Source organism: Vulpes vulpes, chromosome 16, assembly GCF_048418805.1.
Source record: "Vulpes vulpes isolate BD-2025 chromosome 16, VulVul3, whole genome shotgun sequence".
Lineage (NCBI taxonomy): Eukaryota > Metazoa > Chordata > Mammalia > Carnivora > Canidae > Vulpes > Vulpes vulpes.
The window spans coordinates 47,073,331-47,096,950 of record NC_132795.1 but is presented as its reverse complement, the minus strand read 5'-3'; the positions used below and the strand labels follow the sequence as shown (position 1 = coordinate 47,096,950).

At 65.7% G+C, this 23,620-nt stretch overlaps 1 protein-coding gene across 8 annotated transcripts; it reads right to left on the bottom strand.

The window, feature by feature from the left end:
* Position 1: 1 nt before the first annotated feature.
* Positions 2-22,918, bottom strand: SBF1 (SET binding factor 1). 8 transcript variants are annotated; one of them, XM_072742221.1, is made up of 42 exons: positions 22,714-22,918; positions 16,600-16,685; positions 16,037-16,174; positions 15,662-15,820; positions 15,468-15,573; positions 15,134-15,157; positions 14,815-14,920; positions 14,573-14,705; positions 14,381-14,489; positions 14,178-14,291; positions 14,017-14,094; positions 13,655-13,768; positions 13,423-13,551; positions 13,250-13,348; positions 12,951-13,155; positions 12,761-12,873; positions 11,798-11,947; positions 11,425-11,493; positions 11,183-11,341; positions 10,842-11,107; positions 10,590-10,762; positions 10,432-10,505; positions 10,162-10,357; positions 9,846-9,973; positions 9,196-9,374; positions 8,969-9,105; positions 8,668-8,875; positions 8,364-8,560; positions 8,141-8,278; positions 6,273-6,350; positions 5,824-6,005; positions 5,575-5,754; positions 5,380-5,481; positions 5,125-5,310; positions 4,861-4,987; positions 4,633-4,763; positions 4,334-4,564; positions 1,545-1,652; positions 1,240-1,451; positions 731-818; positions 471-602; positions 2-391 (listed from the first exon to the last, which is right to left on the bottom strand). In XM_072742221.1, the coding sequence occupies exons 4-42, from the start codon at positions 15,799-15,801 to the stop codon at positions 293-295; spliced, it is 5,400 nt and encodes a 1,799-aa protein (XP_072598322.1). In that variant the 5' UTR covers positions 15,802-15,820; positions 16,037-16,174; positions 16,600-16,685; positions 22,714-22,918; the 3' UTR covers positions 2-292. The 8 variants fall into 8 exon arrangements, with proteins under 8 accessions (XP_072598322.1, XP_072598318.1, XP_072598325.1 ...); XM_072742217.1 differs by having other exon boundaries at positions 15,468-15,578; positions 22,714-22,913; XM_072742224.1 differs by lacking the exon at positions 6,273-6,350.
* Between the last annotated feature and the right edge of the window lie 702 nt (positions 22,919-23,620).

The window sequence follows — 23,620 nt, the reverse complement described above, 5'->3', positions numbered from 1 at the left end:
ATGCGGGTGTTAGTTCTCTTTATAGACTCTGGTTCTGGGAAGGGGCAGCGGCGCCCGGGGACCAGCACGCGGAGGGGGCTGCACGGGGCGGTATTTACAGGCCCACGGGGCGTACCGGGCCCGGCCGCTCACCCACGACTCCAAAATAAGTTACCGCGGGCCGGGCGGGCGGGCACTGGCAGGGGCTGTACAGGGGGGGGGGGGGGGGGGGGGGGCCTCAATACTGTCGAGGGCGGGGGCTGTAAACATGGCCGGGGGGCCCTGCCCACCCCGAGTGGTCTCCACGACGGCCTCAGGCGTCCGACAGGCAGCTCTGGATCTGGTCCACCCACTGCTGGGCTGACAGCACATCCTGGGCACAGAAGTTGTAAACGCGACGCGTCGTCTTCACCTGGGGACAGCGGGTGGATGACTGCACAGCCCGGACTCCCCTGCCCTGTCCCCCCGCCCCCCACCCCTGCCCCGCTCACGTCAAAGAAGGCCTTCTCATCCACAGTCTTGGGGGCGCCCATGGTGGGCGTGCCTGGGGCCACAGCCTCCACTTCCGCCAGGTCGATGACGCCCTTGCATTCCGTATCCACACGGTGGTCATAGTAGCGCAGCTGGGGGAGGGCAGGGGGGAGGTCACAACCTCAGGGTCACAGGTCAGGCAGGGGAAAGGCCAGGGGCCAGGACAACCCCGCAGCCCCCCCCCCCCCCCGCCCCCGGCCCCTCCTCCCCCACCACTCACCTGGTGCTTCGTCTTGTCCAGCACGAACCAGCGGGCCTTCCAGGGCTTCATGAAGGCCCCCTTCTTGTACAGCGTGCCCTCATACGACCTGCGTTCCCAGCACAACCAGGCCCAGGCTGGACCCAAGGCTAGACCAGCCAGGGTGCCAGGAAGTAGCCCTGGGCACAGCTTAGAAGGGGGAGGACATGGGACAGGGTCCCCACCCTGTACCCCTCGCAGGACAGGACAAGGGACGGCCTCAGGGCAGCAGCCCCGCGAGCAGGGAGGTCGCCCTCCCGCCGCCTGCCCCCATGGAGACCCCACGGCCACCATCCCTCTGCTCCCGTGCGGTCCCTGCGGCCTGGCTGTGGTCACTGGTTCTGCATCCCAGACCACCCTGCCCCGGCCTCCCACTTGAGCCACCATGCCGGGGATGGCCCCCCACAAATCCTGCAGTTCCCCATCAGGACCGCCGGCCCCTGCGGTTCCCCAGCACTGAGACCCCTCACCGAGGCGGGAAGCGCCCCCACCTGTTCTCACTCTCCGCCGTCTGGAACTGACTGTACAGGGTGCTGGTGCTGCGGCGCGCGGCCTGGCGGGAACTGGATGCCGTGGAACCGCTGCTCTGGTCACTGTCCAGGCTGAGGCTCAGGGTGGAGCCCACAGGCCCCTCCTGCAGGTACACGCCTAGCGAGCGGCGGTGGTGCGGCACGCTGGACACCAGCAGGGAGCTGGGGGTGCCCTGGGAGCGGGAGGGGCACCTGTGTCAGGGCCAGCAGCCCCGCCGCACCTGACAGGCCAGCTCCCCTGGCTGCCTACACCCACGCCCACTCACACGTCCGTCGGGCCGGCCCTCGAGGCGCTGCGCTGCTTTCACCCGATCCCAGGTGTCCTTCCAGCGCTCGGGGGGTCGCCCCAGCTCCGCCTCCAGCCGCTGTAGCTCCTGGGGGACAGTTAGGAGACTAAGGTCACTCAGAAGAAAATATCCAGACTGAAACGTGGAAAGAAAATTACAGAAAAACAGGGAAGCAAAATGACAAAGATCTAATTGGTCTGACCAGAGCACAGAAGTGGATGAGGGAAGGGACGCGCCAAACATTATCTGGGGACAACAAAAATTAGTCGTGCAAACTAGAAAGGAGCAACCGGGCAAAGGCTGCTCAGGATGCTGATCTGCACAGTCCACGGGGTGGGGGGTCCGGGGGGGGGGGATATGGATGCGCGGCCGTGGCTCAGCGGAGCCTCAGGGATCCGAGGCCTCCGGGAGCCTCCGGCCGACCCCACAGCCACGGCCCTACGTCATAAGGCCCGGAGGGAGCCGCCACTAAGAAGTGGTGCGCTAACCCCAGACTCTGAGGCTCCGCGACGCAGGAAGGTGTGGGAACTCCCAACAAGGTGGGGACACGGTGTCCGAGCTGGGCTACCCGCACCTAGGATAAAGCCCTCCCCAGAGCTGCCCCCGCAGAGCCCAAGAACCACCCTGCACTGAGTGCAAGAGTAAGACCCAGAACTTTCCAGGGACACAGTCTGATCTCAACGTAGAATCCACGATGTCGATTATTTAAAAAGTTATTAGACAAAAAAGCAGGCAGAGGAGATCCATGCTTAGGGAGAGGAGGTACTGGAGGTGCCGCACGACAGATTCACAACGGGCTGTGAACACACGTAAGACGTAAAGGAAAGGATGGACATGATGGCCGAGCAGATGGGGAATTTCTACAGAGAACGGAAACTATATTTTAAAAAGCAAATGGAAATTCTAGGGCTGAAAATTATAATACCTGACATGAAAAATTCATTAGATTGACTTTTAAGAGGATATTCAGAAAGAAAAGACCAGTGAACTTGATGATCGCAGAAATCATGCAAGATGAGCTGCAAGTAAACTTTGGAAGGAAAAACACACACACCCTCCAGGGATCAACGGGACAGGAAAACCGCAGAGAAATGACGGCTTGTCGTCATCGTTACCCCCCACCCCGGGCTCAGTCTCTGGGTGGCTGCCTGTGACTCACGACGTGACCCCAGGGTCCTGGAATCAGGCCCTGTATGGGGCCCCTGCTCACAGGGCATCTGCTGCACCCTCGGCCCCTCCCCCGTTCAGGCATGCATGCGCTCTCTCAAAATCTTAAATTTATGGCCTAAATTGCATTGAATTTGATGACAACTACCATCACATAGATTAATAAGCAGCTGAGAAAGCTCCAAGCACGAGGGGCGCCTGACCCCTGGGAAGAGCGTGTGACCCTTGACCCCGGGGCCATGAGTTCGAGCCCCATGCTGGGAGTAGATATTACTCAAAATAAACTGTAAAACGCCAGATGATGGTCAAATCGCTGAAACCGAAAATGGAAAAATCTTAAAAGGGAAAGAAAGAAAGGGGGAGGTGACACGCACGTTACAAGGTTCCTCTAATGTCGGGAAACTGTAATGACAGCTTTAAACCGCCGAGTAGAAAAACCTGTCAACCTAGAATTCTATATCCAAACAAAACACCCCTTAAAAATAAAGGCACTGGGGCGCCTCATGGCTCAGGTCACGACCTCAGGGTCATGGGATCGAGCTCCATGTCGGCTGTGCACTCGGGAGTGGGCTTCAGACCCTCCCTCCCCCACTCAAATGGTCTTTCTCTTTCTCTCAAATAAATCTTAAAAAAAAAATAAAAATGAGAGATGACCCGGGGGTTGCAGGATAGAGTCCTGCATCAGGCTCCCCGCAGGGAGCCTGCTTCTCCCTCTGCCTGTGTCTCTCGTGAATAAATAAATAAAATCTTTAGAAAAAAAAATGAAGGCATGGAGCGCAAGACTGGAGCAGTTGGTGCATGTGACTCGGGATCTCGGTGCTGAGCTGAAGCACGATGCACGTACAGATCACAAATACTGCAGCCCAAGCACATCAATAAACCGGGCAAAGGTGCTAAACATTCCAGTGAAAACCTGTCAGATTGGGTCAAAATAACCAGATGCTGAGTGCGGGAAACTCAGCTTCAAGGGACATAGACCAGCCGGGCAGCAAGGCTGCAGGAGGACGGTGCACATCACGGTCCCAAGATGGACATGATCACCCAAGACAAAGAGCCTCTGCTGAGCTTGGGGCCCCATGTCCCCCTGACCCCCCGACCCTGGTGGGATCTCCCGAGGCCGCGCCTTCCTCCAGAACAGGACAGGCTCCCAAGGCCTGAGGCACCACCAGGGGGGAGGGGAGGACACACAGCCGCTGGACTGCCGCCCCCGCCCCCACTCCGGCTTGGGCCAGGCCCCACCCTGCACTGCTGTGCCCACTGGGCTCCGCCCTGGCGGATCCAACCCGAGCGGACACACGCCCACCAGGAACGGAAGGCAGAGGGAGGGACAGACAGACGCCTGCACGTCCATTTCAGCTTCCAGGCCCGCTTCCCCCGACAGAGGGACGGGGCAGGAGAGAACCCCAAGAACAGCTGCCTCCTGAGGCACGGGCGCGGGTGGGGGTGGGCGGACGGCACGACGGCCCCAGACAGTCCTGAGTTCCCCAAGGGCTGAGGCCCAGGTGCCCAGGTCGTCCCTGCCCTCAAACATGACGGGGTGCAGGGCGGGGCGCACCCTGCCGGATGGGGGTTCGCGGGGGGCAGAGGGGGGCCGCATGCACCTCTAGCAGGCGTGAGATGGCATCGGGCTGCGCCCGGGGGCGGCTGTCGTAGCAGGGCCACACCACGCGGCGCCGGCTCTGCGGCGCAGCCCCGTCCGGCCGCTCGTCCTCCGGGGGCTCAGGGGGCCCCTGTGCCAGCTCCCAGTCGTACGGGGGGCCCTCGGCCAGTGTCTCCTCGGTGTAGAAGTCCCACACCTTCAGGTTGGACACGTTGCTGTAGGGCCGCAGGACCTGGGAGGGGGGGCAGCTGTGAGCAGGTGCGTTGCGGGGCGCCCACCCCCCCAGCCGGCCCAGCTCACCTCCGCGTCCTCGGGCGCGTACATGTAGTTGTAGAACACGGGCGTCCTCCTGCTCAGCCGCTCCACGTACTCCCACACCGACCTGCACGCCTGCTGGCCCCTGCGCTCCCCCTTCTCCTCATACAGCAGCCCTACGGGGGCAGTGCTGAGCCCGGGCCGAGCCGCCCCACCCCGCACCGCCCCACCCCACGCAGCCCCGGCCCGGCCGGGCCCTACCCAGCTCCCTACCCAGCTCGATGCGCTCATAGTCCGAGTCCAGCAGAAAGGTCCGGAAGCGGCGGGAGGCGTGGTGGTAGCCAAGGAACTTGAGGTAGAACGGGCTGAATTCGAACTCCATGGGGAACTGCAGGTGGACCTGCGGGGGCAGGGGGTGTGGGCAGGGGGCGGCAGGCGCCCACCACCCCAGGCAGCTCCCCACACCCCCTGCAGCTCTCCCCTCCCCCGCAGCCACACACAACCCCCCCCCCCCCCCCGCCCGCCCTGCACACTCACCTGGTGCACACAGTCCAGGAACTGCAGGAAGACGGGCGTGAAGCCACTGCTCTGCCCGGCCAGCGTGTGGGCGCCGCGGTGGCTGAAGCGGTGGCCGAAGGACAGCCACTCCTTCTCCACCAGCAGCCGGAAGCCGTCCAGCGTGCGGTAGAATGGATCGGACAGCAGCTGCACCAGAGACACCACCTGCGGCCGCCTGCCCGTCAGGACACGCCCCAGGCTGCGGCCCAGGCTGTCCCGTGGCCCCGCACGCACCTGCGTCGTGATGTCCCAGCCGTCCTCCAGGCTCACCAGGACGGAGGAGCCCGAGTCCAGAAGCTCTACCACCAGCACCGACACCTGCAGCAGCTTGTGGATCTGCGGGCGCGGCAGGCCCTAAGCACCACGGGCCCGAGCCCCCACCCGGCCCTGGAGTGCCCCCCCTCCGCCCGCAGCAGGGATGCAGCAGACCTGGATCAGCCACTCCGAGTCCTCCAGGGAGCGCAGGAAGGACGCAGGGCCCGGCTCAGCGGCGGGGCAGCCGGGGACACAGGCCTTCAGCAGCTTCTTGAAGCTGGCCTTCACCTGCCGTGCCTCAAACACCTCGATGGGCACCAGTTCCCACTGCTGCAGGGGGTCTGGCCGCACGCCCTGAGGAGGACAGCGTGCTGAGCCGCGCCCCTGCCGCGCCTGCGCCCCACCCCCGCCCCACCCACTCACCTTGAGCTGCGCTTTGTCCCCGATGATGTAGAGGGCTGCGCGCTGGGGCCGCAGGAAGCCTGGGTCAGGGGGGGCCCCGTTAGCCTGTGGTGGGCCCAGCATGTCTCTGCCTGCCAGCCGGGAGCCCACATCAACACCGAGCCCGCCACTGCGCCCACTGGCCCGGACGCTGCCCCATTTACCTGCACAGAGAAACACGATGAGCACCCGACCAGGCCTGGGGCACCCCTGGCCGGGCCTGCGCTGGCATGAGTTGTCGGGAGACCGGGGTGGGACGTAGGGCCTCAGGCTGTTAGTCCCCAGGACTGTGGGGGGCTGGGTGTGCTGCTCTGTCACACGGGGCTGTTAGTGCCAGCTGCAGGGGACGTTAGTGCCCACGACTGCTCAGTCACACAGGGGGGCGTCAGTGCCAGGTGTGGGGGAGCCAGCCTGTGCAGCCAGTACGGTACCTCGGGGAGCGGTCCGTCTGGAGGCCGAGGCCGCCATGGGGTTGGACAGCGTGGTGACCCTGGCTCTGGGGCTGGGCACTGGGGGGCACAGCAGAGAAGAGGCTCAGGCCTGACCCCAGGCCCGACCCCAGGCCCGAGGGTCTGCCCCGCACAGAGGGCCTGTGGTCCAAATGGATGAGCTACAGGGCTGGGCACCCACCAAGCCCCCGAGGGCCCCACACAGTGGGCGGCCATGCCCAGGCCCCCTGAGCCCTCTTGGCCCTCAGGAGCAGGCCAGGGGGCCGAGGGCCAGTGGCAGGTGGGACCCAAGAGGCGGGAACCCTGGGCCCTCCTCCCGACGGCTCCTCCACAGCCCATCCCCGCACCCTCGGCCCCAACGAGGAGGACACACAATCGCTCCCAGCAAGGACACAGCATGTGTCCCTGTGACATGGACGCAGCCTGAACCGGGCCCCCCCACACGGCTGAGCCCCTGGAGGGCCCTCACTCTGAAGCCGGGGGACCCTGGGAGCAGTCGAGCATGCCCCGGAAACGCTGGGGAAAGACATGGGTGCTGGAGAGGGCAGGAGGCGACCAAGGCAGGGCAATGGTAGAACCATAACCTGCCTGATGCAGGCCCCTGACATCTGCAAGACTGAAAGCCAGCAGGGGAACAAGAGGGCAGTGGTGGGTGCCAAGGCCAGCCCTCCCAAGGAGCCAGCACAGCGCACACTGCCGCCCATTCCGGCCCCGGGGCCCCGGCACCCATGGAGCAGTCGCCACACGCAGCAGGGAGGGGGCACCCTGTAGTGAGCACCCAGACCAGGGCTGGGGGCGGGGCTGGTGCTCACACAACGCAGGAAGCCCTGTGCAGAGCGACCCCAGGCGGGGGCAGAGCGGGCTGCGTCCTGGAGAACCCCTGCAGATGACGGCCAGGGCAGTGCCGGGTGTGGCACAAATCAGAGCGACTGCACCGCCCGGGGGGGACACCTTCCGCACTCTGAGGCCCGGCTGGGGCAGCTCCACACTGAGAGCCCACGGATGCCAGGCCCCAAGCACGATGGGCTGCACGGGTCCCACGTCCGAGGCCTGACCCTCGAGGATCTATTAGCCGGACCAAGAGGGGGAGGCAGAGCCAGGGCGTCCGTGGGGATCCAGGCAGGGGGATGGGGGGGGGCACAGGGAAGGTTAGGGCCAAACATCGGAGATGGGGAAGGGTCAGTGGGGAAGTCAGAGCGACGCAGAGTGAGTGCCGGGGGGGGGGGTGCCATTCTGACCCCCCTGATGCCCCTCGTGCCCCAACTCAAAGAGTGTGTCCTCCCGTCTGAAAGCCCCTCCCAGAAGCCAGTGCGAATGCCGCTCACCTCCCAGCAAGGTCTCCACCTGCCACCCCCTGGACAGCAGCACACGGCACATCACTGAGCACCTCAGGGGCCACCCCCTGCCAGCACCCCTACAGCCCTTCAGCCATGCCGTGCCCCCCCCAGGTCCAGCGTCTTCTATGCCAAGCGCAACAGCGAGCGAGACCCTGCCACACAGTATGGAAGGGAGGACCAGGTCGGAAGGGCCTGGATCCACTTGGGAGCAGCAGGTCCTGTGGGCGTGGACACAGACGGGGAGGCCAGGACGCAGGGGATAGAGCCCCAGCAGCCGGACGGCCTTGACGAAGGGGGGCCAGGGACCGTGGGAGGACTGGGAAGGACTGGGACCAGGGTAGCTGTACCGGTGACCCGGTGACCTGGAGGCAGACCGTGGGCGAGGACGACGAGGCAGGAGAGAGGAGCGACCACAGCAGGCCTTCAGGTACTTACGTGACCACCTCCCCACACCTCTTGCCCCTTGCTGGCCTGCCCGCCCCGCGTGCCCTCCCGCCGGCCAGCGCCCCTCACCGTGGCCGCCCACGTGTGCGGAGGAGAAGCCGCTTAGCGTGTTCCGTCCCGACGCGTCCGCGTAGCGCGGCATGGAGCTGACCACGGCCTGCAGGTACTTCTCCTGTTCTAAGCTGCCAGAGTCCGCCTGAGACTGGCCTAAGGGGGAGGGTGGGGGGAGGAGCTGGAGCCGGCAGCGGGTGGCGGGCAGCGGGCGGGGGCGGGGCCCGGGCAAGTGCGGTACCTGGAGAAGGTGTGTTCTGGGCCTTAAACAGGCCGACAACACCCTTGCCGTGCAGGCCCCCAGAGCGCAGCAGCACGGCCTTGGAGCGCCCACTGCGCCAGCACACCACCGGGAAACGGTTCTGGCGGTAGCAGCGGGAGACACGCTGCAGGGCATTGTCCTGGACGCTCTGGGGGACGATCAGCAGCCCCGGGTAGCTGTGGGCGGTCACACACGTCAGGGCGAGGCAGTGGCGACAGGGTCCCCCCACCCACCCACGGCCTCCGCACACTCCCTGCACGCACAGCCCCCCGTGGCCACTCACCTGCGGCAGATGGCGTACATGCGGTTGACCGGGGAGATCCGGAAGGGCTCGGACTTGGCGCGGCTCAGGCTGCTGCTCAGGGTGCCCAGCCCCAGACGCTGGTAGTCGCGGCAGCACGCCCGCTCCACCAGGCTGCTCATGGTCATGCGGTCCGAGGGCTTCAGGGCCGAGGAAGGGGTCAGTGTGCTGGGCTCCAGCTCCTCCGACACTAGGGCAGAAAGGCACAGGGGAGTGAGCCGCAGAACGCCAGGCCAGCCCCACAGGAAGCCCCACCCAACCGCCTGGGGCTGCGAACGCCCACCTGAGATCTCATCCTCCTGGTCCTCCGGAGGGGGCTGGCCCCGGTGCTCCCAGCTGGGGGGGTTGTACTTTTTCCGGGTCACGTACTGCCGGCCAATGGTTTTCTTGGCATTCTTCACGAGATTCCGGGACAGGGTCCTGCAGGGGGTGCAAGCAGAGGGTCAGCAGAGGGGGAGCAGAGGGCGGGGGGGGGCACCCTCGGGGAAGGGCGGGGGCCTGGGTCCACACCGGAGGGAAGGCCCCTTGTCCTTGGTGGTGCGGGGGGGCCGTCCGGGCGCATGGGTGGAGCCCAGGGTGAAGGCGAAGGTGCCCCGGATGTCCGGCGGGTACCGCAGCTTATGCAGCTGCTTACGGAAGAGCTCGGCGCTGTCGGACCCCACCTCCTCATCAAAGGCCATCTTCAGCAGCTGCATCAGGATGAGAGGCGCTCAGAGGTCTGGGCGGCCTCAGGTCCAGCCCCCACCACGGAGCAGGGCCCCCGCTAGAAGCCGGGGACTCCCTGCAGCCTGGGGGGTGTCCTTCTGAGGGACAGAGGGTGTGCGGGGGCCACTCGTCACACTGTGTGGCCCAGGCCAAGGGACTCGGTCCTTCGCCGTGTTTCACATCCGTCTGTGTGACTCTGTTGTGAGGGGTTTACGGTGCATGTTCCAGACACGGGTTCAAGGATCAGGGACCCACCAAACCAACAGAAGAGCCATAAAGGCCAGCACGTCACACAGCACGTCCCACGGGCAGCGGACACTGAGCTTAAGCACGGCAGCCTGCTCGTAAACACAGAAATCACGGAGATGGGGGGCTCCAAGCCTGTGGAGCCGTGAGAGCCACGCCCGGGGGCCTGAACCTCCCCAACACGCTCACCACCACGTGCCCCGGCGGACCTGGAATGTGCAAGAACGCAGCTGCAGCCCGTCCTGCAGGAGCTGGTCCACAGGGGTCTGCACGCTGATGCGCTTCTCCTTGGTCAGCGCGGCCACCGGGAAGGAACGGACCACCACCTGTTCCCCGACTTCTCACAGGTCGGGCAGAGTCAGGGGAGGGGAGGGGAGGGGAGGGGGTCACAAAGCCTTGGGGCACCGAGCTATGGCGGTCCCAAGCAGGTGGGGGAGGGCAGACCATGGCCAATCTTGCATGGAGACCCTGTGCCCAGTCCTGTTCACCCCGAGGACCCGGGATGGGGGGGGCACAGAGGCTCACCCAAGGGGTCGGTAGGCATCCCCGTGAAGATGACCCGGTACGTGGTCAGGAAGACGGCGCCCTCAGCCGGGAGCAGAGCAGGGCCTCCCCCGCTGCCCCCTGCACCCTCCTCACGCCCGTCTGGCAGCAGGTAGACACGCAGGCCATCCAGCACACACTCCTCGCCGGGCAGCAGGCGCGGCCGCAGCAGTTTGGGCTGCTCAGGGATGACAAGGCACCTGAGGATACTGCTCTGGCCCTGGGCTGCAGCTCTGCCCAGCCCCCGCTCACCTTTTGGATGGGGGGCAGCCTCTTGCTCTCACGGTGCACGGCCTCCAGGGTCTCAATGTGCATCTGGACGATGTCTGGGGGACAGCAGTTTTCACGCCCTGGGCCCCCACGCCTGCCCGACCACGGAAAGCGTTTCCACACCCAGACCCCCCCCATACCTGGCACCATGACATGCAGCCCCTTGAGGTGGTCGCTGGTGACCCCACTCTCCGTGCAGACCTTGTCCACAAAGCGGTTAATGAAGCGGACCACGGCCCCAGCCACATCGCAGGTCTCTGCGTCCTCAAAGCCGCTCTCCGTGTCATAGCTCTCCGCCACGCTGCCCGCCATGCTGGCCAGGGAGGGGCACAGTGGGCACAGGCCCACCACCACAGCCCCCCCACCCTCCGAGGCCCCAGGCCGCCCCGCACCTGTTGGTGACCAGGCTGTTGCTAGCACTCTCTAGGTCGCCCAGGCCCGCGCGCTCCCGCAGCAGGCGGCTCTTACTGCTGTCCAGGGGCAGCAGCAGGTAGCTCATGCGGTTGGCGTAGTGGATGGCCTGGCTGAACACCGTGCTCTCCTCCTTCTGCACCAGCTCTTGCTGCTTCTCGCGGCTCAGGGTCGGCCACAGGCGCCGCTGCTCAGACGCCACATCCAGGGCAGAACGCTCGTCCTCCTGTGTAGACGCGTCCCCCACCTGGCACAGCGCTGCAGGTGAGCCGGGACCGGGAGGCGCCGGCCCTCGCCCGCAGGCGCAGGAGTCCCCGCACACCTGCAAGTGGTCTCGGTCCTCAGCGGGCTCCAGGTAGAGGGCCCGGATGTGGGTCTGCACGTCCCCGTAGAACATGGCCTCCCAGAACTGTGGGGTGCTCCACACCACGTGCTCCTGCACACAGCTATACGCAAACTGCGTCACTCCTGGGCTCAGCTTCTGCAGAGGCCACGAAGGTGGGGGGTCACCAGCTGCAGCCGGAGACAGCTAGGGCAGGGCCCCGGGGTCACCCCAGCACTCACCCGGCAGAAGGCCGTGACCAGAGGCAGCAGAGCAGCTGCGATGCCGTGCTCGTCCAGGGAGGTGCAGTCCTGCGGGAGCCCTGAGCCGTCATGACTGGCCCCATGGCCCACCTCTGCCCTGACCCGTGCGGCCGCCAGAGCAGCGTCTCCCGCCCCGTCCCTGAGCCGTCTGTGCCGGCTCCCGAAGGCCTGCCCAGAGATTCAGGCCAGGAGGTCCCCTCCAACAGAGTCCTCCCCCCGCCACCCCCACCCCACACCAGATCTCTCCCGTTGCCAGCACCACCCGGAGACGTCCTTCTGGGGAGCCCGGGGAAGCCCTACCCACCCCCGCCCCCTGGCCCTCCCTCCCAGCAGGGTGGGAGCCCGGCCTCACCTGCAGGCAGCAGTTCATCATGCGGACCACGAAGTCAAACTGCTGGTGGTCCAGGACTGCCCGGTTCTGCTGCACGTGCAGGTTCAGCTCCTGGGTGAGGCAGCGGCGGGCTGCACGCCCCTTCAGGGCCCTCAGCACAGCTGGGAGCAACTGGGGACAGGGCACATGGGGCAGGGCCGTGAGCCTACACAGGGACCCATCCAGCCATGCCCTGGGGGAGGGGGACGCCAGAGCCCCAGCTCTCAGCACAGACACATCTGGAAGCTAGTCTCCAGGCCAGGTGGCTCGATGCTGGGAGCTAACTGCCCAGCAGAGATGACACCTGCGGCAGACCCCGCCCTGCACCTGCGACGGCTGACGGCCTTCCAGGACGGAGCTATCGCACAGCCACAGGCCAGTGTGAACCGTGCTGTGCACCCCTCTGGGCCTGGGCCCCAGTGCGCACCAGCTCCCAGGTCTGTGGACTCTGCTGGCCAGGGCTTCCACGTCCTGACAGCACACGCCCAGTACGACACTGGTGGCTGGCTCGCACCAGGCAGGCAGGACGGGGCCGTGTGCTGCTCTCCTACTAGTTCTCAGTGGAAAGTAACTGGGAGCCCTGCAGGCCCCTCATGGGACACGGAGCAGCTGCAAACAGGATGCGGATTCAAACCGGCCGTCGTGAGACCCACACGTGCCCATGAACCACAAGGGGCAAGACAACGTGGAGGTCCTAGTTTTACCAAAAACCAAAGCAACCAAACCAAACTGGTGTGGGCCTGCACTTTTTCCACGAAGGATGTACAAGAAATTCAGCAGTAGACAGAGATGAAGTAAATCCCTCCCTCCCGCGAGCGCCCCCAGCAGGCCCCATCCAGCTGCCCAAGGGAGGTGTCACCACGTGTCACCTGCCCCACCTGCCCCTCCAGCCACCAGCAGCTTCAGCGCCCTTCACTGGGGCTCCCTGCACCCGGCGGCCCTCACCTTCTTGGCCTCAAGCATCTTCCCCTCAAACACGTAGGAGATACAGTTCCGAACCACCTCCAGCCTGCGGGCACTGTTGCCATGAAGCCCGCTACTCCGCTCCAGGATGGCAGCTGGGAGCAGAAAATGCACTCATCTCTAGCCTCGCGCCCACCCTGGGCCACGCGCAGGGGCCCCTCCCCATACGCACTCATGGGTGGCCCCGAGGGCACGGTGGTCCTCCTCTCGGCCTTCACGGCCGGGGGCGCGCCCTGCATCTTGGCAGTGGCCTGGTCCACGATCCACTGCACCATGCCGTCGTCCAGCCGGGGGAAGGGGCGGGGCACCCGCCGCAGGTGACTGGCCTCCCCCGGCCTCTGCACCTTGTGCATAGCCACCGCAGGGTAGGGGTTCTCCTGGGGGGACAGACAAGTGTGGGCAAGCAATCGGGTGCCGCGTGGCACAATGACCTAGCTGGGCCGGTCCACCCCCTCGTGCCACCTGCCGTACATTCTTATAAAGCTGCTCTGCCAATTCTTTGACGTGACGCAGGACTCGATGGGGGTGGTTCTCATCCGCCCGCATCCGTGCCACCTCATGGGCCACCAGCTGGGGGAGGAGGCAGTGTCAGGCGGGCGGGCGAGTGATGGCGGGGGCTCCTCCCACCCGGGCTGGGGACGAACCTCATCGAACAGGTCCGTGGACCGGTAAGGGACCCCACGCTCTGACACGAAGCCTGCAAAGGCCATGCCCTCCAGCACCTTCATCAGGAAGTCGTCCTCCATCAGCCCCCGCTGGCCCAAGAAGGCTGCCTGGGGGCACACAAGGGGGTCAGCCCCTAGCACTATCCGGCTGCCTCCACCCGCAGCTCCACCTGCGGCCCAACCCACCTTTTTTTTTTTTTTTCCAGCCCACCTTATGAAAGCGGATGACAGGCTCTGGGTGAATGCGGACCATGTGCAGACACCAGCGGTAGCCCTGCAGGAGCTGAGCAAAGAGCCGCAGAAAGACAGCACGCAGCTCCTTGTCCTGGGGCACAGGTGAGCGCAGGTAAGAACGAGGACCAGGCCTGGGCCCGCCCCCTCCCCTGCTCATGGGCTCATGGCTACCCTCCACCCACCCTGGCTCCACCTTGGCGCACCCAAACACACCTATCCAGACCCTGCCCAGGCCTCCCAGGACCCCTTGCCCCGTCCTGCCCCTGGGTGGCAGCAGACCTAAGGAGAGGGCACAGGGTTAGCGTGGGCCCCTGCCCTGCGGCTGCCCACAACCCCCACCTGCATCTTCAGGGAGGAAGCATTCGCTGTGGGTGGCGGGAAGGCAAGATCCGCCAACTCCAGGTCTGGATCCAGGACCTGCAGGAGCAGAGGGGAGCAGGGACGACTGCCAAGCAGCTGACCCCATCCCAGCGTCCCTGAAGCCCCTGGTCCTGCCTTACCATGCTCAGCACACTGTGCGTCTGGCTCTGCAGGGGCTCCGGCAGCGGGGGGATGTGCACGCACTCTGGCACCGTTACCGTCCCTCCATCCAGATCAGCAACGATCACATCCAGCTACGGAGCAAAGGGGGCAATTGGTCACGGGCCCGCCAGCCAGTCAGCAGGGCCTGGAGTAGGGAGACGGGCCCCACCACGGCCCTCACCAGCTCCTGGGTCTCTGCCTGGAAGGCTGCGTTGACACCGATGATGAAGGGTGTGGGCGTACTGAGGACCTCCAAGAGCTGGGCCGGCAGGATGGGCACATAGGTGAAGCTGTAACAGCGGAGAGCTCGGTGCCGGAGAGCCCGGGGTGGGGAGCTGGGGGACGGGAGGAGGGTGGGTGACAGCAGGGGCACCTGTATCGGAGAGGGAAGAGCAGCGCCAGGAGCCCCCGGCACGCGTCTGAGAGCCGCTGGTAGCTCCGGGACAGGAAGAGCACTTTGTGCTCAGTGAGCGCCGCGCAGAACAAGGACAGCACATTGGTGATGCCTGCAGGGAAAACCAGGCTAGAAGGGGCTGCTGAGGGAGAAGCCTACCCTGCCTGCCCACCCCCGGGAGAGGAGGGGGGCCTGTGTGGGGCAGGGGCGGCCAGGCTCACCCAGCTGGCGGAAGAGCAGGGCCACGCTGCAGCGGCTGATGGGCAACGAGTCGGCGAGTGGGGTCTGGATGACCTGTCGGTCACCGGCCCCCAAGGAGATGGTTCTCTGTGGAAAGAGAGGGACCGGTGTTCAGCCGCTCTGAGCAGACCCATGCGAGCCCGGAGCTCCGTGAGCGGAGGTGAGACTGGCCCCGACAGGCCTCAGGAGGGAAAGGCCTTGCCCGGCCTGCGGCCTGAGCAGAGCTGCAGAGAAAACTCAGGGCCTCTGACCTGGGGCAGGGTGGGGCCTGGGAGGGCAGAAGAAACAAAGAATCCATACCACTCCGTCCTCGACAGAGTCCAGCTGCACAGGACAGACAGGCAGAGAGACACGGTTAGACGCACCCACACGTAGGGCACTAAGCAAGGAACAGACGGGCACGCCGACACTAACATCCAGACAGGCACACCCAAGGGCCCGAGGACAGAGAAACGGAAGGAGCCGGGCAGGGAGCCGGGCGGGACAGGGGACGCACAGGTAGCAGCAGGCAGCACCAAGACACGGCCAGCACCCGAGGCCCTGGACTCTGAGCACCTCGGGCCCCGTGCACATGGCCCTGGGGCACCAGGAGGGCCTTGGCTATGGGTAGACAGCATATGCCCCCAAGACCCACCTGTGAGCCCCCAGCCAGGGGGATGATGCACGTGAGCAGGTTCCCAATCACGTTCTCCAGGCCCACGTTCAGGCCCTCCACGTGGATGGTGTAAATGAGGCCCAGGCTGTTCTGCAAGGACACAGGCTGGGGAATGCCGGCCCTGCCACTGGGGCACCCCATATCCTGCCTTGAACCCTGGCTGCCTGCCTCACCCTGAACACCTCTGCGTGGTCCAGTCGAGACACCAGCACCAGGGTCTTTGGTGCAAACAGCTGGCCAGGTGTGGCAGGTGTTGCAGGTGACAGTTGCACCAGGCCACCCTCGTCCGCCTCCTCCTCCCGCTCTGTGGCATCCTCGGTGCACACCACTTCCTGTGGACACAAGCCCCATCTGCCCAGCTCTTAGGCATGTCCCATGAGCCCAGGGGGAGGACACAGGTGATTCAGGCAGGAGCAGCCCTCTGTGAACTCAGGCCCCATGGGGCTCAGGCACCAGGACTTGCCACAGACAGGGAGACTCCCAAAGGGCAGGGAGCCAGCCGCAGCCAGAACCCCACACAGGCCGCACCCCAGGGTCCCCAAGATGACCTGTATGGGCTCTGCTGGCTCCCAGAAGGTCAGGCAGGCGCAGTAGTGCCGCTCAGAGTTGATGTCGGTGAGGACAGCAACGAAGAAGGTTGGTGGGTTCCTCTCAGGACACAGCTGCCACCCGCTAGGCTGGCAAAACTGTCGAGAAGGGGGGTTGGGGTCGGCCGTCACCCCCTCAGTGTCCCTGCCCTCACAACTCTGCACCCAGGGCACAGACACCAGGTCCCAGTGTAGCAGACAGCGCCTTGCTCTGCGACCCTGGGTGCATCTCGCCTCCTGGACCTCAACCCTCCCCCCTAAGAGGAAGTCACAGCCTCTGGGGTCTCACTGTGGCCAGAGCACCCCGTGGTGCAGGACATGGGCTCCACCACCACAGGGAGGGGCATGGCATGACCCTGTCCGCCAGCCCATGACCTCCCACCAGCCTCTGCAGCAGCTTGGAGACGTCCTCGTGCCCACCGGGGAGCTAGGCACTGGGGAGGCTCCCCGCAGTCCTGGGAAGCAGTGCAGCGCACACACCCCCCCCCCCCCCCCCCGCGCCCGTCTCAGCAGCCCCCACTCACCAGCTCGATGCCCTGGGGGAACGGGTTGTCCTCCCAGTCCTTCTCTGGGAAGCGCTGCAGGATCTGGCCCTGGCCTTCCCCACTCCCTGAGGACAGGAGCAGGTGGTCAGGGCACCACCCACCTCCCAAGCCGCCACCCAGCCAGGGGATTCAAGGGTCTCCGACAGAAACCTCCTGCCCACCCTGGCCTCCATGTGGCAGCACACCTATCATTTCCCTAAAAACAGTCTTGCAAGGGGAGGCCACTGGGCAGCCACAGACCCCAAGGCCAAGAGAAGCCCCTGGTTTGGTACAGGGAGTCCCGGAAGCCTTTGGCGAGGCCAGGCACCAAGTGGAAGGTGGAAGCCCCAGCCCGGTGCCGCTCCCCAGCATGTCCACACCCCCAGCCGGGCCCACAGCATCAAGCCAGCCTAGCCCCAGTCCCTGGCTCTGCCTCACCTGCCGGCCCTGAGCCCGCCGAAGAGGCAAGGTCTTGCACCTACTGCCTGTGCCAGGGGAGAGGAAACTGGGCCCAAACTGCTGCTTGCCCCACTGCCTCGGACACAGGCCCAGCGCAGGTCCCAGAACCCAGCCAGGGGGCCCGGGGAGGGCTGGTAGTTGACAGGAAGGAGAGAGGCCAGGCCAGGACACCCCCTGAAGGAGTTCCCTCCCGAGTGCTGGGGACCCGGCAACTTGCAGGGGCGCTGAAGGTGGTGGCACACGGGCCTGTCCTCCGCCTGCACAGAAGCCAGTGCCACACCGGCCGGGGGGCAGGAGGTGCAGGTCTGCTCCCCCCACCCCATGCCTAGGGCAAGATTCCCAGCTCAAGGCCACAGTGGTGGGGTCAGAGCCCCTTGCTCGCCGCCTACGGAGCCTAACTAGGAGGCACGATGAGGTCCTGTCAGGGAGCACTCACCTCCCAAGACCAGCAGAAGATGGACACAGGGCCTGGCTCTGCTCCACCCAGCCTGGCAGCACACAGAGCAGGGAAGACAGAAACCTCCCTACCTTCACCTCCCACGCACGACAGGCAGGTCCCCGGGCACGGATGTCCCCACCCCTGCTTGGACCAGCTCCAACACCACTGGCCACACCAGCAGAACAGGAGCACGTAGCTAAGGAGCGGGCAGTGGGCATGAGGCCTTCCTAAGGGCCTGCCCCAAGGCCCAGAAAGCCATGGAGCCCAGTGGGAGGACCTGCTGGACACAGCTCCCACCCCCACCCCTGCCATGTCCAGCCAGCCCGGTCCACCCTGAACATATGCAGGAACCACAGGGCCTCAGGCGGAGCCAGGGGCCTGGGTGCCAGCCTGTTCCCGCGGGCACTGGGAGCAGACCCCAGTCACGGGCCAGCAGAGAAGCTGGGCTCCAATCTCAGGAGACCACGCACCCTCCAGGATCACGGAGGCAATGCCAAGGAGGCAGCGGCAGGCTGCTGCCGGTGGGGCGAGGTGGGGCGAGGTGGGGCCATGACTCTGACTCACAAAACCTCAGTTTCCTGTTCCCCTCCCCCTCCCACTCCTGACATGAACCGAGGTGGCAGACGGAGGAGGCGGGGAGGAGGAACAGGTGTCTGCTGGAACCGTACCTGCTCACACAGAAGCGCACACAGCCTCCCAGGACCAAGCCTCCAGGGGTCCCTCAGGGTCCACCCCAAGGGCCACCTTCAGCAGGCCCGGGCCAGCTCACCCTGAGCCATGCCTCCCCCACCGACTCGCTCCCCAAAGGGCTGATTTGTGCACAGCCCCAAACCACCATCTGGGCCTGGGCCTGGGCCTGGCCGGCACCCAGGGCTCACCCAGCTCCTGCCACGAGGCAGCGGGCGGGGGAAGGAAGAGGGGGTGTGTGCAGGCAGGGACGGCAGCCTCTGCCCCACAGCCTCCCTCCCAAGGCCAGACAGCCTCAGAGGGCCACTCTCAGCAGCCTCTCCACATGGGGAAGCAGACAACGTACCTGGCCACTGGCCACCACCCACCCTCCCCACTCCATTTATCCTGTGAAATATCAACTCCCACTTGCAGGGCTCCGCCCTCTGAAGACCCAACTGGAGGCTTTCCTTGAACTGTCCCCACTGCCTATGCCAGTGAGCATCCCCCACCCCCAGCTCCTTCTTTGGGCCACGATGGTCCTAAACTCGGCCTTCAGGTCTCAGCTCAAAGAGCACTGCTCCTCCAGGCAGCACCCTGCACCCTGCCTGAGCCTGGGGCCTGCCACAGGACCTCCCTCCCTCCGCCGAGCCCCTCTATGATTCCTGCTGCCCCTGTTGTCTGGCTGGGCCAGACGGAAGCTCCGCAAGCCAGAGACTACACCTCTGTATCTGTCACTGCACCTGCGCCTGGCACAGACCGCAGCCTAATTAGGCCTCGCTGAATGCACACAGCCAGCTACACAACCACCCTCCCACACCCAGGCCCCCTCACGCCCCACAAGCCAACAGGTTCCATAATCAGAAATGCAGGGCAGCTTCCGGCGTCCTGGGACAGGAGAGCTCTCCCTGGACGGGCACACCACAGAGCAGCCCTACTCCTGGTCTCTCTCCCGCCCTGAGACCTGCCTGCACCTCAGCTCCGCCGGCAGGGGCCAGGCTGCAACCTGGGTGCGGGCCTGCATCCTGGGGGAGGTGGGGCACTGCCGGTCTCCCAGTGTCCGCCACCCACTCAAGCCCTCGTGGCCATGGAGGGGACCTGCAGCAGTTGAGCCCCTGCCCCCACATTTTCCCCCACGTCGGGGGTCATAGGAGGAAAGGCATCTGACGGGTCCACAGTTACAAAACTACTCTAACCAACACCATCATGGTCCCAGGCTGGGACTTTTTGGGAGGCCTTAGAAGGAAGGGCACTGAAGTCCCCTGAGACACAGATGGGGACAAGCACTTCCTCTTGCAACCGTGTCCCTGCAGCCAGCCCCATGTGGGCTGCAGGCCTGAACACAGGGCGAGAGAACACAGAGCACACGCTCTGTCATCTGCTGGCAGTGGTTGTCACCAGTGCCAGGCTCCGATGCCCGGAGGGCTGGCCCAGGCCAGCAAGCACTCTGAGCAGAAGCAAGGGAGGATGGAGCCTCGCTGCCCCCCCACCCCCGCCACCCCTCCAAAACCCCAGCAAAGAGGCCCTGCGACTCCCTCGGGTATAGGAAGAGGGTGAAGGAAGGACAGGACCTTCCTGCTGCTCTACCCACCCAATCTCAACACGCAGGCCATCCCAGCTACAGCAACAGGATGTGTGAAGGGGGTTTGCAGCCTCGCCAGTGGTCCCCCCCAACCTTCCCTCAGGCAGACCGGACTGGCTCTCAGGGTGGGGGCTGGAAGCCAGATCAGGCCGTTCCAAACAGCCCCAACCTGCTCCAGAGGGCAGGACCATGGGTGTGGGGAGAGCAGATGGGGCCCAGGAATGTGGCCTGCTCAGCACAGTCAGGTCTGAGAGGCCAGGCCACAGGACAGAAAGCCTTCTTCTCAAATGCTGGGGCCAGGGTGGGGGGTGGGGACACCAAGAGGGATCCAGCCTCTCCTGCCTGGTAGATGTGCACTCAGCCACCTGGTCAAGAGTGTCTCCTGTCCTCAAAGACACACCCCGGCACTGGCCATGCTGTGTACATCAGCTGACCATGGTCAGGCCCCCCCAGCCCAGAAGCTGGGCAAGGGTGATCTGTCTGGCCCCCACAGTGTCCCCAGAGCTAGCCCAGGGTGCAGAAAGTGCTAACTCATATCCTTAGTGAAGGAGCTCCCCCAACTCACCAGGGGAGAGGTCTGCACTGAAAGTTGGGGTCCCATCCCCCCCTCCCTGTGCCCCTGCCTGGAGAGGTTCACCAGATGGTAACTATAAAACCAGATGCTCCCTCAGGCAGGGCTCCTGTACCCAGGCCCTGCACCCACCAGCTCCAGACAGGATGTCTAAGTCCAGGCCAAGGACAAGACATCCCCCACTCCTACCCCCTCCACTGAACCCAGAAGACCCTGCATCCCTGTCCCGACGTCCTAGGCCTGCCAGCACACAGGGTCCCCCACCTCCAGCAGCCCTGCCGACTGTGCCAGTGCCTATGGTGTCCTCACACCTGCTGCTCATCACTAAGACATCCATCATTTCCTGGAGCCTCCTGTGTGAACAGCTTCACATGCGTGTCCACCTGGGAAGTCTGTGTGACTCATTCCAACTCCAGATGAAAAAGCTGAGGTGCAGAGAGCTGGAAGACTGGCCCAAGGTCAAGAGCTATCAAGTGGCAAAGCAGGTACCACTGGCTCCCCCACGTAGTGTTTCTCTGCTTCAGGCTTCCTGCCACCACCTGGCTCTGCCCCCGGCCCTATGGCTAGGGTCCTAGCCTGTGGGCTTCCTTCTCACGGGATGGAGGAGTCCTGCCAACACAGGCCCTGAGGCTGGGTGGCCAGTCGGCAAGTGACCAGCTCCAGCCCTGGAAGGCAGCGGTTAGGGCGGGCTCCATGGCCTTCACCCCTACTAGGTGACAGTCTGGGACACCTTCTTGATGCTAAGGGAGGCAGCCTTCTCCCCTGTCTGTACCAGAAACCACAAATACCAGGGGTGCCCACCCTGAGTGTCACAGCCAGCTTGCCATGGAGCCCACCCACGCCGCATCTCACCTCCCTAATTCACCCTCAATCCCCCACTCCTGCTGCTACCACCTGGCCTCTGCCTGTGGTCTCTGCCTCCCCAGACCCTTCCCACACCACTCCTGCATCATCAGCCTCCAAGCCCACTCTCTCTGTTCACGCAGCTCCAAACAGGGCCCCTCACACCAGGCGGCCCCTGGGCCAGCCTGGTTTCCCTGGATCCCATGCATCCCTCTGCTCCAGGTGGCATGGCCTCCTCGCTGCCCCCCACATGCACCGTGGGACAGACGGTTCTTCCTCTGTGGGCCTGTACAACAACACCGAGTGTGAGCCTGCCACGTGCAGACTGGGAGGCAAAGATGACTGGCTCTTGCTGCAAAACCTCCCCATCTGGAAGAAGACACGCTCATGACTGAGGGTGTCAGGGGACGGACCCTTGGACAGACAGGAGCAGAAGAGAGGAGCGAGTCCTACGAGGGCACACAGGAGGGTCTGGAGTGTGCAGGATCCGGCAGGTAGAGTCTCAGCAAGAAAGGCAAACAGGAGAGAAATTCTGGGTCCTGGGTGATGAGTGTGCCAACCGGGCTGACCACACAGGCTCCCCTGAGGGCATGCGCTGCCCCCCTGCCACTGGGATCTGAGCCCACAGCTTGCTGCTGGGTTTGCCTCTGTGGTAGCTCAGGCCAGGCAATCAAGCTCTGTGCTCGACTCCACTTTACGGACGAAGGAGAGAGCAAGGAAACCGTGGTGGGCTGCTGGAGGAAGAAATGAGATCATGCACACAAAGGGCTGTGCAGGGCCTGGCACACGGAGCGTGCTCCCCAACCCACCGTCTCCATGACTGCTGCTGATGTCATGGTCAGGCTGTTTGCTCCTACCCCCGGGCTCAAGGGCCCTCAGACACAGGCGCTGACCCGAGAGGTGGACCTTCTGGACGTCTACTTGATGCAGCGGTCCCCCACCCAGGGCTTGGCCTGCAGGCATGAGGACCGCGGGGCGGCCAGCCAGGCCCCTGGTCCCTCTCCTCGCACTTCCTCCCCCTCGGGGCTCAAACATCACCTCTGCCCGCCCATCTTCTGCATCCCTAAGCCTCCTGGTCTGAGACACCCCACACGGGCCAGGGGCACCGGGGGTCAGAGGAGGGCTTGCGAGCCAAGGATCCGTGTCCGGAAGGGCAGCTGGCGGCGGAGCAGAGGGCCCATCCCGCCCCGTGGGAGCCCGAGGCCGAGCCCTCCCGGACCCTCCCCGCCCCCCCGGGCCCCGCCAATGCTCGGCCAGACCCCGATCCGGCCCCAGGGTGGCGGGCAGGTCGGGCTCGCCGGGTCGCGCTGCCCCGCTGTCCTCAGAGGTCGCCCCCGGCCCCGGGTCTCCGACCCCGACCGCGACCCCCGACCGCGACCCCCGACCACGACCGCGACCCCGGCCCCCGACTGGTGCCCCGGACGACCCTCGCGCCGGCCCGGCGGCCGCGGCCCGCCCGCCCCGCGTGTCCCCGCGCCGGCCCGCCGCCCCGGCTGACCCCTGCCCGCCCTGGGGCCCCGGCCCTCCGCCCTCAGCCGCGGGCCCGGCACTCACCGCGCGGGTGCGGCCCGAACGCCACCAGCACGAAGTAGTCCGCGAGCCGCGCCATGGCGAGGTGCGCGGGCGGGCTCCGCGGCTCGGGGACGCGAGGGCGGCGCGCTCATGGCCCGGCCCCGGCCCTGGCCCGCGCTCCGCGGACACCCCGGGCCCGCTCCGCCGCGGCGGCCAGAGCTCCCGCCGCCATCTTCCCAGCCAGCCGGCCCGCCTGGCTGCGCCGTGCGCCTGCGCGGCCTCTCCCCGCCCCCGCCATGGGCGGGGCCCGCAGCTACGCGCTCCCATTGGTCCGCTCGGCGCGGGCTCGGTGCCCGGGGGCGGGGCTCCGCCCGGCCCCGCCCCCCGGGCGCTGACAGTGACGGCGGCTCGCGCGGGTCAGCGGCTGGCGTGGCGCGGGTGGGAGCGGGCCCGGGGCTCGGCTCTCGGAAGCCCCATCGGGCGGGGTGAAGCCTCGAGCGCACGCCCTCCGCGGAAAGCGGCGGCAAGGCGGGGGCCCCGGGCGCGGGATGGGGGAGACGCCCACGCCCCGGGCGCTCGAGCCCCCGCAGCCCGCCGCGGAGCGAACAGCGGGCGGGGGAGCGGGAGCCGCCGGCCCGGGAGCGCACGGTGTCACACCCGAGGCCCCCGAGCTGTGGCGCCCGGGGCCGGGGCCAGAGGACACCCCACCCAGCGGGGGTCGGGGAGGCAGCAAGGGCGCTGGGAACTACGCTGGGAGCCCCGGGTCCGGGCACCTCCCTGGGGCTCATTTACCTCCGCTTGCCCAGGTTACAAACTCGCAGAGACAAGGCACTTTGATTTGATTTTTCTTTATTGGAGGGTTGGGTGGTACCATCACCCTTGAGTTTGGGGAAGAGGACACTGGCGACAGTGTTGGGGCAGGTTGGGGGGAGCGTCCGGCTGCCCCGGG